The sequence below is a fragment of the Vicia villosa genome, unplaced genomic scaffold, assembly GCF_029867415.1.
Source record: "Vicia villosa cultivar HV-30 ecotype Madison, WI unplaced genomic scaffold, Vvil1.0 ctg.003444F_1_1, whole genome shotgun sequence".
Lineage (NCBI taxonomy): Eukaryota > Viridiplantae > Streptophyta > Magnoliopsida > Fabales > Fabaceae > Vicia > Vicia villosa.
The window spans coordinates 93,791-108,728 of NW_026706206.1; the positions used below are offsets into that span (position 1 = coordinate 93,791).

General features: G+C 29.4%; 2 protein-coding genes across 2 annotated transcripts; one reads left to right on the forward strand and one right to left on the reverse strand.

Annotated features, from left to right (window-relative positions):
- The first annotated feature begins 322 nt into the window (after positions 1-322).
- LOC131640988 (uncharacterized) lies at positions 323-1,754 on the forward strand. Its single transcript, XM_058911329.1, has 2 exons — positions 323-460; positions 1,140-1,754. The coding sequence occupies exons 1-2, from the start codon at positions 323-325 to the stop codon at positions 1,752-1,754; spliced, it is 753 nt and encodes a 250-aa protein (XP_058767312.1).
- Positions 1,755-2,928: 1,174 nt separating this feature from the next.
- LOC131640997 (inositol transporter 4-like) lies at positions 2,929-6,238 on the reverse strand. Its single transcript, XM_058911338.1, has 6 exons — positions 5,950-6,238; positions 5,770-5,840; positions 4,682-5,017; positions 4,499-4,606; positions 3,733-4,338; positions 2,929-3,617 (listed from the first exon to the last, which is right to left on the reverse strand). The coding sequence occupies exons 1-6, from the start codon at positions 6,083-6,085 to the stop codon at positions 3,120-3,122; spliced, it is 1,755 nt and encodes a 584-aa protein (XP_058767321.1). The 5' UTR covers positions 6,086-6,238; the 3' UTR covers positions 2,929-3,119.
- Positions 6,239-14,938: the final 8,700 nt, after the last annotated feature.

A 14,938-nucleotide genomic window follows, 5' to 3' on the forward strand; every position in this document is an offset into this window, starting at 1 on the left:
AGAGTTATTTACACATATTTGATTTTTATCGCATATTTGCAGAGAAATTTCCATACATGCAAACATTAAAAAAATTAATAATGCAAACTGAAAGAGTTAAAAAAGTGTTATGGTTAACAAAAACAAAAAACAAACCGAATCTCTGGTACACTCATACTGTAATGTCCAAATCAGAACTCTTTTTATAAGTGTTCCAGAAATTTTAAAAATACAAACTGAATGTCTTTTTTTTAGTGTTATGGTTCACAAAAAATATGTATCGGAATTTTTTTCCAAAGTCTTCCGATACATATATGTAGGGTGCATTGCAACTGACACATCTATGAGCGTTGCTGCAGCAGGAGCATGGGAGGAAGACAAATGGCATTGGAACATGGAGAAAATCATCAGAAATGAAGGAGAAGAAAATAACCATTTAGCGGAACAGTTGTTAGAGTTGCTGAATGAAATAGAACCGGAGGTAAATGGCCACGACACATTCAGCTGGACACATAGGGGTGGAAATAGGCTGGGCCGAGCTAGGCTTTGTCAAGCCTGAGCCTGGCCTGTCAAAAAAACGGAAGCCTAAGTCTGGCTTGTAGCCTGTCGTAGGCTTATTTTTAGGCCTGAGCCTGGCCTTTTCGAAGGCCTGGTTAGCCTGTTAGCCTACATAAAAGCCTATTTGTTTTAGACATATGTAAATAAGCATTTAAAATAATGTTTAAATAGACTAAATAACTAAAAAAAACAAGAGATTAAAAATTTGTTTGCATTGACTTATTCTAACTTACCTATTAATATTAATTTTGTGAGACTATTTGTTTAAGAGAATTTATGAAAACAATGTTCATCACGTGTTTTCATCTCATTTTCACAAGGTCTTCAAGATAATCAAGTTTTATTTATGTATTTTAATTCAAAGTACAAAACATAACATAATGATAATAAAAAATTATTCATATTTATTTAAATAGGTCGGCCTGGTAGGCTTCAAAGGCTTTGTTTAGGGCCTGAGGCCTAACCTTTTTAATTATATAGGCTTATAAAAAAGCCCAAGCCTTCTCTATTTAAATAAAACGCGTGGCCTGGCCTGAGCCTATATAGGCTAGCCTGTAGGCCCCTGTTATCGGCCTGGCCTATTTCCACCCCTATGGACACAGGAGAACGACGGTGCCTTCACCGTTAACTCATGTTACAAAGCATTCGCAAAAAAGGAAACTTCTCATTGGATCACAACGAACATGAAAGAATCGCTTGCAAGTTTATGGAAGGTGAGAGCTCCGACCAACATTCTTCTTTTTGGGTGGAGACTAATCCTAAACAGACTTCCAACAGAGGACAAATTAACAGCTAGAGGAATTGAAATAGAAGAAACGAAGAAAGGATGCGAACTATGCAGAACCAGCACTGAAACAAGGTACCATCTCTTTTTCGAATGTTCTTTTAGCCATCGTATATGGGATGCTGTTTTCAATTGGATGGACAGCCCTCATTGGATAACAGAGAAAGATTTTGAGGACTACCCTAACAGCTTCAAAAAGGTAGGAAGGAAGGAGACTAGGGAGATGATGTACATGATTTGGCTGGCTGTTGTTAGGACCCTTTGGCATACAAGGAATGCTGCAATTTTTGAAGAAGAAGTGGTGAATTTTGAAGACTGTTTATCTTCCATAAAACTCGTCTCTTGGAAGTGGATAAACTCGGGTAGAATAAGCATCTCAAACTGTTGTAGCTATTATGAATGGTATATAGCGCCATTGTTAACTTTTCTCTAAAGTAAGCTATATGCTTTCGCAACTCTTGTATCGGGTTTGAGCACCCCTAGTGCTCCTTTGAATGAATTCCATTGCCTATTAAAAAAAAAAAGGGTGCATATTTTTTTTTGTTGAAAATCTTAAATAAATAATAGAAAATTAAATGGTAAATTGGTTAAAAACCTGTGTGTGAAGTTAACATTATTTTTAAAGGTAGAGACATGTGGATAAGTGTAAGTATAAGGGTACAAGGTAAAACTTTTTCATTAAAACCTTCTCAAGTCTCAACCCAACACTCAACTTGCAAACTAAGCCAACGGACGGAGAAAGTGTGAATTTGTTCAATAGCTAGTTAGTCTTAACAAACATATTCTAAATAACCAACTTAAAAGTTAAACAGCATACTTAATATGTTAAGCATGATTTTAAATTGTGAGACGTATTGCGGTCGTTGCGAGATGATTTTTAATTGAGAGAAGAGTTCTAAATACAACATTGAAAAATACTTGAGAGAAGAATTCTAAATAAAACATTGAAAAATCCTTAATTAAATTATGATTGTGGTTATTATGGTTATTGCAAGGTGTATTGCGATGGTTGCAACATGAATTTTAATTGAGAGGAGTTCTAAATACAATGTTGAAAAATAATTTTTAATTATATCTGAAGTTTTATATATAACGTTGAAAAATATTTAATGTTAAATTTTTTAATTACATGTAAGTTGAGTTTTGAGATTTTTAAAATTATGAATTTTGATAAAAGTATTTGAAGAAACAAAGACGGAATTGTCTCATGGGATTCCTAATGCGGCCCAACGTGTGATTTTAAAATTACGCTGCAATTGAGGTTCTGCCGCAATACAAGACAATTGGGTTAACTATTAACTAAAAGAGAAAACCTATTTCTACACCATTTTCTAACATCTACACAGTAATGGTATATATATGGTCTACTAATTTTAGTTTTTTAATAATTCATTGTACTTTGATTTTTGTGCATAACAATATTTTGCCTTAAAGCCATATACGGTATAAATACGGTGTACCAAAATGCAGTGTACAAATAACACAGCTAAATACGGTGTACCAAAATGCAGTGTACAAATAACACAGCTCTAGAAGCACAAAACTTCTCATACACGTTAAATAATGTGAGAGCAAAACTGTAAAAAATTTCTACACTTGAACAGAAACTAAAGTCATTTATTCTCATAATAATCAACTTTCATGAAAATGGAAATCATTTATACACAGTTGATGTTTATTATAGCATTTCCAGAGTCAATCCACACACAATTACACAATGTTATTGACTAGTTTTGCCATAAAATAGCACAAGACTACATAGCCTTTTCTTTTATCTCAAACAAAGAGTCTATAACAATCAAGGTAAGTCATTCATTTCCTCCTTCCCTTTCCCTTTCACATCTTCTTTTTTGCTGTTAAATGGGAAAGGTCTAAACCCTTTCTGAAGCAGTTTCTCAACCTCCTCAAACTGAAGCCCTTTCGTTTCCGGCACTAACGAATAAATCGCTACAAAGCCGATCAATGAGAATCCTGCGAAGAGGAGGAATGTTCCTGAAGTTCCTAGAGCCTTTATCATGCTTAAGAAGGATTGACTCACAATTAGATTAGCACACCAGTTGAAAACTGCTGCTATGCCTCCTCCTAGTCCTCTGAACCTCAACGGATAAATCTCCGAGTTTAGAACCCAAGGCACTGTTCCGATTCCAGGAGCATATGCTATGATGTAGACACCGAGGATTACAACTGCGAGGAAACCGATTTTGCTCGGACAACCCTGTGAAAACCATACTCGCTTTTGGGCGCCACACATGCCTTTCACAATCTTTTCTCCTGCCAAGCACGCTCCCGGAAGAAACTGTATGACACAAGTAATCACATTATTAACGCTCTATGTATCTTAAGGTCTGCTCTGACTCTGATGAGCCTCGGAGTCCAACAAACAAATGTACGAGGAATGTAGTAGAACTTACCTCACTCTTGCTATTGGCACAAAAGCCACATTCTTCATGCAAACATTGCATACAGTTCCACGACGAGGGATTCGGGGCCGATATGTAAGCCTTGCATGTAGAGTTCCCGCTAAAGCTAAGGGAATCCAGTTTATCGATTGCAGGCGCATGGTGAGCTGCTTGGTTGAATGTAACACTTAATACTACAAGTGAAGCAAAGATGCCAATCAAGGAGATTAACATCAACTTTCTCCTTCCGAATCTATCAATTAAAATCATGCTCAATATAGTTCCAACGGCATTAAGACCAGAAGTAACCAATGAAAGTGCAAGTGCGGTGGAGTTGGAGGCGATTCCAGCAAACTGAACTATGGTTGGGCTGTAATACATGACTGTGTTGATACCGACGAATTGCTGAACAACTTGGACTGTGACACCTGCATAGAGCCCTCTTCGAACGACGTCGTTAGACCAAACACTCTTTAGTTTTTGTCCAAGACTATGACCAATTAAGCCTTCTTCCGCCTTCTCAGATTCAATGGAATCATGCATGGCTTTCATCTCGTCTTCAACTTCATCAGGGCGTAAGATTTTCGACAGAATAACCTTTGTTTCATCTTCCTTTCCCTGGAGGAAAATAAACAATAATTTAAGATATTCATTGTAATTAAGCATAATAACATCAAATCATAACCCATTTCATTGGCAACAATGGCCATGATGATCAAATTACTATTTTCCGTGATCTGAGATTGACAACAATGGCCATGATGATAATTAAGATTACCTGCCTGTAGAGCCATCTAGGTGACTCAGGGAGGGACAACATCAATACAAACTGCAGCAGAGCGGGAAGCGCAGCCACTCCAAGCATCCAACGCCAGGTTCCCGGGGCCTAAAACAAATCAAATTGTTATGTTATGAATAAACTTCAATAACTAAATAACTTTCAATCCGATATAGAACATACCTTGGTAAACGCCAAATTGATGAGGTACGAGAGAAATTGACCCCCCGTTATAAGTAACCCATTGGTGGATACCATTGCTCCTCGAATCTTAGCAGGGGAAGCTTCGGAGATATATAGAGGAGAAGTCATGGATGCAACACCAACTCCTAAACCAACTAAAATTCTTCCAACGATGATAACCCAAGGAGCAGGAGCAATAGCCATAACTATTGCACCTAACATGAACACTATATCAGCCATTAAGATAGTTTTCTTCCTCCCCATCTTGTCATTCATGTATCCTCCAAATGCAGCACCAATTATGGCTCCTGCTACAGCCGTACTAACAATCGTTTCCTGCATAACAAAACAATCATGTCAACAACCATCTTGAAATCCGATTTAGATTCCCAGCAGCGAATAGAATCCGAAATCACTATTAACATATATTTCGTAACCTGGTGCACTAATAACTCTCACGTCCCTAGCACTTCAACTATGATTTTTTGCAATAGAGAAATCAAAGATTTTGGCAGAAGCACGACACAAATCGTGCTTCAGCCATAATCAATTTTACGTAATTAATTTATCCAAAAAAAAAATTGTCATTCTGAAACAAACACACACGATTCAATTCCCTTGAAATGCATAAGATCCCGAATTTCTGTGCGTAATTCTACAAACATGCAAACTGATTTTAAATGATTTAATTTTCGGTACAAATTATATGAATTGAACGTAAAATGATTTATGTTCAGATACATTCAGTAATAGCCCGTTGATAGACTAAAAATCAATTTTCAATCTTCAAATATCATCACCAAATCAGAACAACTTAAAAAACAAAATCAATTTTCTCTACTCCAAAACTAAAAAAGTTGAAAACAAACACACACATAGGTTTTTCCTCTGTAATCACATTGACAAATCTCACCCGTTAGATCCAGATCATACAATATATTTTATATCCTATAGATAATATCAAAACAAAACAAAACAAAACTTTCTGATCTCATCTCTCGACTTTTGCATGGTTCATATAATATAACCCCCAAAAATCGGGTCCCACTCAACAAAAACCATTGCAGTAAACAAAAAAAAAACATCACCTGTAACCATGTTTGCTTATCAACTTGTTCAAAATCATCACGAATATACAACAAAGCCCCAGAAATCACACCTACACGTAAACAAATCCACCAATCATCACAACATGCAACGATGCAACAAAAAAAAAAAAAGAATCTCCTAAAATTTTCACAAATCGGTTTATAGATTCAAATACTAACCTGTGTCGTAACCAAAAAGAAGACCACCTAAACCAGCAGACAAAGCAAGTCGCATAATATAAGGTGACTCCGTTGTTCTTCGCCAACATTCCGTAAACTCTGTCTTGTCAGCTAATTGATGACCCCCTTCAGCCATCTTCGATCAAATAAACAAAAACACGATTTGATTTTGATGAACAATGTCAAAGAATCTTAAACGTTGTCTGATTATTGATGAGACAATGATTGTTTTTTTTGTTTTTGTTTTTGTTATTGTTTCATGCAGAGTGTTGTGTTGAAAATGAGACCAAAGTTTAAGGTTATATAGAAACGAGTGAAGAGAAAAAGTAGAGAAACAAGAGTGAATGTAGTGGGTCCCACATGTGACGTTCGGTCTTAAATCAGGTCAACACTCCGCACCTAGTGCATCTTTTTTACTCATATTAGGTTTCTTTTATTGTAATAAAAAAATTTATAAATATTAAGAAAATTTTATTTATAAAGAATAAATTGTTTTTTTTTACCTAAATTATTGTTGTTATTATCTGTCTTTATATAAATAGAAATTTAAAAGGTTATGTTTATCCGAATGGTGAGGTTAAAGATGTTAATTACACGACATAATAACAAACAAATTAGCTGTATTAAAATAAAAAATATTTTTTTATTTTAATTTAGGAAACTTGTTAGAGTAATAAATGAGTTGTTTTGGCTGAGTGAGGTGGCATGGTTTTAACTTTTGAGTTGTTAATAAAGTTTAATTTACGGTGAATATTTCGGTACCCTTGAATTTAGATGGGTACAGGTACCTTTAACCAATCAAATGAATATATTCAATGTCATATCACCATTTTATTTATTTTATTTAAAAAAATAAAATATAAACCAATTTACATTAAAGGTATTGATAACCAACTAAAACTCATGGGTATCAAAGGATTTAACTTAATTTATTGTAATATTTTGAAATAATTATGATTTTAAAGAGTGAATAATTAATTGTAATATCTTGTTTGTAGCAATGAGTATTTAAAAAATAAAACAATAAAAGTCAACTTGAGGTCCAATTACGATTTAAAATTATTGATATGGTTCGATTAAATCTTATAAAGGATTAAATCAGTTTTTTTTTTGAGAAACTAATTTGAATAGTATAATTTTTGTGAGGTACTAAAATGAATTTTTATTCGAATTTTAAATTTTAAATAGAACAATATTTTAATTTATTTTTATTTATGCTGAATTTTTTAGATTTATGAAATTTTCTCTTAAAAACTATTAATAGAAAAGGTCCTTTTCTTTTGTGGAATATAAGACATTTGAATTTGGATTATACCGTGATATTTTCTTAAAATCTAAATAGATAAGACAAAAAAAAAATGTCTCTTGTACTTGAAAAATGAATTCAATTAATATCGTAGGGCCTTTTATTAGAATTTTTTTAACAAAAAAAAAATCATTGAATCCATTACAATAAGTAGTTGAGATTATAAAGAGTTAACTCATGTTTTTGTATAAATTCAACTTGTTTTAAGACTAAAAATTTGGTTGGTGAGTACTTTTTATATATAAATCATTAATAAATCCGTACATACGCACAAGTTTTAGTTTGGTATGTGCATTGAGTATTTTAAAAATTGAACCAAAGCGGTCAATCGGACCGATTGTACTAGAAATCGGAGGGATCATCGGTTTGGTCTGATTGTTGGATCAGATATATTGTTGAACCGGTTAAAATTAGTCAAAACTGGAAAAAAAACCTGATGAAATAGCGGTTTTAGAAAACCGACAATTCAAATGTATGTTTTTTTAACACAAAATGACGCTATTTTCATAATTTTTTTTAAAAAAATAAAATTAAAATAAAGTTAGACTTTATTCAAAATGTATTTCAAATAATTTTTATCCTGTTTACAATTAGACCTAGTTCAAAATTTACTTAAATTTAAATTTTGTATTATTTTATTGTGAGTGATGATTATATTTAGAGTTTGAATGTAAAGAATAAACATGTCAAATTATAATATTTTGAAAATTTAGAATTTTGTAGGTGTTGTGATATTTTTTTTAAGACTGAGTCATTCGATTCAACCAATTTAATAAATATATAGATTTGCAATAGAGACTGGTTTATTCAACCGAGCTATTCAGTCTAGTCATGTGATTTGACCAATGAATCAATGACCCAATATCCTCACTCACCAATTTGATGATTGATCCAGTTTTTAAAATACTGTGCGCATTTGATACCTAATAAATTTATTTTAAATCAAAACAAAATTTGAACCAAAATTTTTGGATCATAAATACCATTTTTCGTACATAAAAATATTTAGATCAATAATAAATTTTTTCCCGTATACAAATATTATTTATGTTTAGGTATCATTTAAAAAAATATTTGGATCAACAGTAAATTTTCATATATAAAAATATTTAGATTAATAATAGATTTTTTTCCGTATATCATTTTTGAATCAAAATTTTTTAGATCACAAAAACCATTTTTCATATATAAAAATATTTAGATCATTAATAGATTTTTCCCATATACAAATATTATTTATGTTTAGGTATCGTTTACCAAAATATCTGAATCAATTGTAAATTTTCGTATATAAAAATATATAGATCGATAATAGTTTTTTCCCGTATACCTTTTTTGAATAAATTTTTTTTATCATAAATATCATTTTCATATATAAAATTATTTAGATCGTTAATAGTTTTTTCTCATATACAAATACTATTTATGTTTAGGTATCGTTTACATAAAAATATTTAGACCCATAATAGTTTCTTTCCCGTACACCTTTTTTGAGTAAAATTTTTTTGGATCATAAATACCATTTTTTCGTATATAAAAATATTTAGATCAATAATAGATTTTTTTCTGGTAGATATATATTTCTCCTATTTACATTGATAACATATATTTGTGAAATGACATCAATAACAAATAATTTTTCTTATTTAATTGTGAAAACAATAGTTTAATTGTATAAACTTTATTAATGACATATATTAATATACTAATATTTTGAATCATATAAATTAAAGTTAATGATAAGTTACACACATTTTTGTATTTTATCTAATAACACACCTTTTAAAGTATATTTTTAAATTCATTTTAATTGAAATATTTTTAAAAACATAAAATTATTATTATTTTTTTAAAAAATATTGTATTTTAAAATAAAAATTATTTCAAATTATATTTCTTCATTATTAATATTCCTTTACTAAAGTTAATTTTTTAAAAATTAAATACTATTTTAAATCTAAATTAACAATTTTTTAAAATAATCGTATTAATATTTTTATCAAAAAATAATTTATTAGAATGTTTTGATTGATAATTTATTATAAATAATAATAATAATAATAATAATAATAATAATAATAATAATAATAATAATAATAATAAAGTAATAAAAGGTGAAAAGGTGAAAATTGAAAAGTGAATTTGAAAAGTGAAAAGTAAAAAAGTGAAAGTAAGTTGAAAGAAACCAACAAAAAACATTTTTTATTCTCAAATTATTAATTTAGACTAAAATAACAAAAAAGTATTTTTGTGATTTTCATAACAATAACTTTTCTTATATTTATATTATAAATGTTTTTTTTTACAACTAAAAAGACTAGTGTTTTTTAAAAAAATACGGAAAAAAAAATCAATTGAGTAGAGAAAAATAACAATAAATTACAAGGTCTTAGCTAGGGGTGGCAAAACAGGCCGGGGCCCGCCGGGCCGCTCGCGCATCCGCTAAAAAATGGCAGGTTGGGTTGGAATTTTAGGCCTGCCGCTCGCCAAAGCCCACCCCGCCAAAACCCGCCGCCCGCCATACCCGTCCCGCCAAAGCCCGCCGCTCGCCAAAGCCCGCTCCTCCTCCAAAACTCACTCTTTTTTTAGTTAATTCTAGTAATTGCAATTCTTGATGGTTTATTTTATACATTTATTTATAAATATATGTAATATTTTTTTGAGTAAATTTGTTAAAAAATTACTTTCATAAAAAATTGTTTTAAAAAATAAGTGAAAAGTTTAATTAAAAGGTAAAAAAAAGCCTATTAATCTATTAAAAAAATATTAATAAAAATAGGCGGGTAAGCCCGCCGCCCTCCAACCCGCCATCTTGGCGGGGCGGGCATGACTTTTATGCCCATTTTACTTGGCGGGCATGCCCGCCCCGCTCGTTTTTTGGCAGGCATAAGACGGGGCGGGCGGCCCGTTTTGCCACCCCTAGTCTTAACCAATGTGGATTTATAAACACCATTAATGTTAGAAAGAATTAGACTTAATAAATCACAACTGTTTCATTATTAAAAACATTTAACTTTTAACATGATTACACCTAAAGTCACAGACGATTAATCATAATAATTAAACTTATGATATAATGATAAAATCGAATTTTAATGTATTGATAAAAATTAGGGATGACAAAATAGAAGGATCAAAACAATCTATTACTCCCTCCGTTTTTTATTATAAGTCACTTTAAAAAAAAATGTGTTTTATTATAATTCGTTTTACAATTTCAATGAATCATTAATAGTTGAATACTATTTTTTTCTATTATACCTTTAAACATTTATTATTCTCTTTCTTTACATTATTTTTATTTGTCTTTCCCATATAATTAATGAAGGACAATTTAGTAAAATCTCTTATAATTCTCTATTTCATAAAATAATTATTATTTTTCTCAATTGAAAAGCTTAGCGTCATCCATGACCCCTCAAAAGGATATACACTACCTAATCCCGGAACTCTTAATCCCATTGCGGCTGTCTGGTTTCAGTTTGTGCTAAAAAATTTCAGACCTAGAGGTTTCAACTTGAACATTCTAGATTTTGATGATAGAATTTTCATCTACTGTCTTATGCATCATGTCAGAGTTAATATACCTCAGACCATCTTCAACTATCTCAAGGATCCAATTGTGGTTTCAATGAACCATCATCAGTTTGTAATACCTTTAGGGATAGTTCTCTATGCACTCTTATACTAGGCTGAGATTGTTGGAGAAGTTCATCACTCTGGACCTAGAGATGCTCATGAAGAATAAAGATGTGAAGTTTTGTTTGTGTAGTTCTGAACTATTGCATTGTAGTTATGTTTGTTCTAATATGTTTGTCATTCCTAATTTTTATTTTGTCGTCTGTTGTGTTTGTGCTCCTTAATGAATGAATGAAATAGCTTATCTTCAAGTATTCTACACTATCTCTTTTAAATCATCATAAACGAATACAGTGTTAAGAATCTAAATTAAAAATCTGAAGGAATATCATTAATGTCAGAAGCATGTTAATTTTCTTATCTTTAGCAACATTAATTCTGAGCAATAATTCAATCTCTAATCAATTGATAAAATAAAAAACAATTACCTCTAATGTTTGCTTGTTTGATGTTTAACCGAGGAACTCTGAACAAGTTCACTAGGCATTCTTAGACAGGTCAAAATGAAAGAAATTTGATGGAGTTGAGAATTCTCAGATTCATATCTGAAGACATCAAAACAAGTTTTTCAGAATACAAGTTCTTCCTGGAAGAAGTCAAGACAAAATCTACATTCAAAGATGTGTGCCAGAAGAAATGAGCTTATCCGAAGTTGATGACTGTCTGCAAGTACTTGATAGAAGATTCAGAATCAATAGTTATATCAAGAAAAACTTTGATTCTCCGAAAGCTATAAAAGATCTCACTCAGATTTAACAGATCAGGATCTGGAAGATTTCATTTAAGCATTGAGTTTTCCATATTGGAAATCAGGCTCTGAAATGAATCTATCAATCAAGTTGTGAAAACGGAAGATCTCTAGTATCAAGACTCTAAAGAAAGTATCTGATTTATTGGAACCATGGGGAGTTACCCAGGACGGTTCATAATTTGGGTATTTTATCTTTATCAAGTCTGATACTCAGAGGGAGTGTCTCATCTAAGAAACAAGTTCTGAATCTGATGAACAGTGTGGCCAACCTTAGAAGAAACTAACCCTCGCTTATGTGCTACAAAGGTTCTGGTGAACAATAGCATATCAAAAACAGAAGACTCTGAAGTTATGAGGTTCTGAAGTTATCGATCCCACTTATATCAGCATTGTCAAGCTCCATTTGGATTTTGCTGTAGAACACATTTTCATATATATATATATATATATATATATATATATATATATATATATATATATATATATATATATATATATATATATATATATATATATATATATATATATATATATATATATATATATATATATATATATATATATATATATATATATATATAATTCATAAGGGTCGTAGCCACTAAAAATTTATACAATCATAAGAGTAAGAGTTTAAATTCGATCTTGACGTTCAACCTAACAATATCTTTTTGGTTAGTTGAACTATGACTATTTAATGCGACATAGCCATTTTAGAAAGTGAAAAAAATCAATTTAGTTTTCATTAATGTACATAGCCATTTTTTCACTTCTTATTCGGAATCACCTATATTGTTGTTTTTGAACAAATATAAATATTATGATTATGAATTTCATTTTTTTATTTATTAATGAGTTGTCAAAATTTATTTTAAGATTTGATTAGTTATTATATACATTGTTACTATTTTATATTTTTGTATTATTTTTAAGAGTTCAATATATTTTTAGTCTTTTAATTATCTTAAATTTTATTTTTAATCTTTATTAAAAATAATATATTTTGGTCCTTATCAATTTTTTTATGCATGCAGTTTTAGTATTTGTTACTTTCTAAAATTTTGAAAATTGTTTAATTATTGTTTAATTTTTAAATTTTTAAATAATTTTTTCCATACATGTTTGTAATACTGTAAAATGTTTATTTGTCAAATTTTAGCATTTTTTAAAATGAGAAGAATTAAATATGAATTTTTTAAATTTCAAAAGATAATGATAATAAGTAATGAAAATCTCGACTTAAAAATCCAATTTTACCTTTTTGTTTTCAAAGAAATTTTTATAACGTTCTAAACATATCTGCAAAATAATCATTAGCAAATACACATTAGTTTAACAGCGGAGACTAAAACTACATGCAAAAGAATTTTGTAAAGACTAAAACATGTCGTTTTTTTATACGAACCAAAAGAAAATATTGATAATTTTGTAGGAACCAAAAATATATTTAACCCTATTTTTAATAAAATAATATTGATTTATATTTTATATTTACTATTCATTAAAATAGTTAAATCAAAAAATAAAATTGTTAAATTTGAATAACATGTCAAATTTCGAGTTTCTCTAATTTATTGACAGATTCTGAGTCTTCAAATTATTTCATTATTATTTCATTATTAGCTAGATCATTATGCAAATCACATATTTTTTGGTAAACAACATATGATATAGTCATGGAGTTAAAAGGTACTAATTAATAATTTTACACTGTTATTTTATAGAAAATCATAAATATGTCATATTATTAATTTTTTAAATAAAAAATAGTTTAATTGAATATAAGATTTAATGGAAATACACTGACACTGTAAAGCAGTTTTACACTTTCAGTGAATTGTAGCCCATAAATATTTATTGAATTTTAACTTTTATTTTAATTATTTATAAAATAATACATGTGATTGGTTGTGATACATTGACTGTGTAAAAAATTTTACACTGACCGTACATATCCATTAAATCCTTGAATATATGGTGATGATTAATTGACAGATGCTTCACTCATTTTCTCATCATCATGTATTTGTTGACATTTATTCATTTAATACTTTCTTTTCATCATCATATATTTGTTGAGATTTAATACTTTCTTTTTGATAATTCAATTTATTTATCATAAGAGTAACATAAATAAACGAAACTCTTACCAAAATTATATAGATTTGTTTGATTTAAATTAGAAATAATCGTTGAAATAAAAAGATAATATTTTGCTGCAGTACATTTATACTTCTGATGAGAGAGAGGCGACATGCAAAATTATTATAACACACAAGTTAGTGAAATAATAATAAATAATATATGAGCAAGAATGAAATGTTTTATATCTATTTCTTTACCTAGAATCCTTTATATATAAAAGTCATGAGGAGTTCAAGGTAAAACTTTTTCTTATTAGGTATCGGTCTATAACAAAATTAAATTTAATCAATAATTTAATTATTTATGTTATATTTATTCTGGATAAGAGGTTTATCTTAACCAAAAAAAATCAGTTATTGTCATTATTATAAATAAATATTTTTATTTTAAATTTATTAATTAATAAATATATCTAATCAACATAAGAATCAAATACATTCGTTACTCAATTAACCTGAAAAAATATTTACTTACAATGAAGGTACCACTTTAGAACAAAAGCATTTTTCTTTTAGACCATTGGATAAACTCTTAATAGCTGGCATTAAAAGGACATCTTTTTTATCTTTGAAAAACATTAAAATGGCATCTAATACATTGTAAAATGAGAATTTTGCTCAAAAGTATGTTCCTTGAATATGTTCTTACAAATCTTTTTTGCTTACTTAAAGAGGTCAACAATGTCCAAATATTCTACTCAATTTCTGGAACCTGTCCTTTACGAATTGGACTATAGTTGTGGATATTATTTGAATTTGTAGAATTTTAAAAAACAAAAGTTGTATTTACTGCAGCATTTTTAAATTGGTAGGTAACTAATAAAATAATTTATGTATAACTTTTTACTAAATCACCTTTAAGTTGTTGGAAAAATAAAAATTGCATGTCTCAATTGTAATTTTTAGACGGAAAAATTACAAACTCTCTCAATTATAATTTTTGAACCAAAAATTACTAATTCTCTCGACAAATCATTTTTGAATGAAAAAATAAAAAATCTTTCAATAAATTATTTTTGAACGAAAAATAAAAAATCTCTCTAGTCACGCAACTATTCAAATTCGTAATATACCAAAAAAAAATTACATTTATCGTTGTGTAGAAAACTCAAATTAAATATTTTTATTTATGCTATCATTCAATTTTTA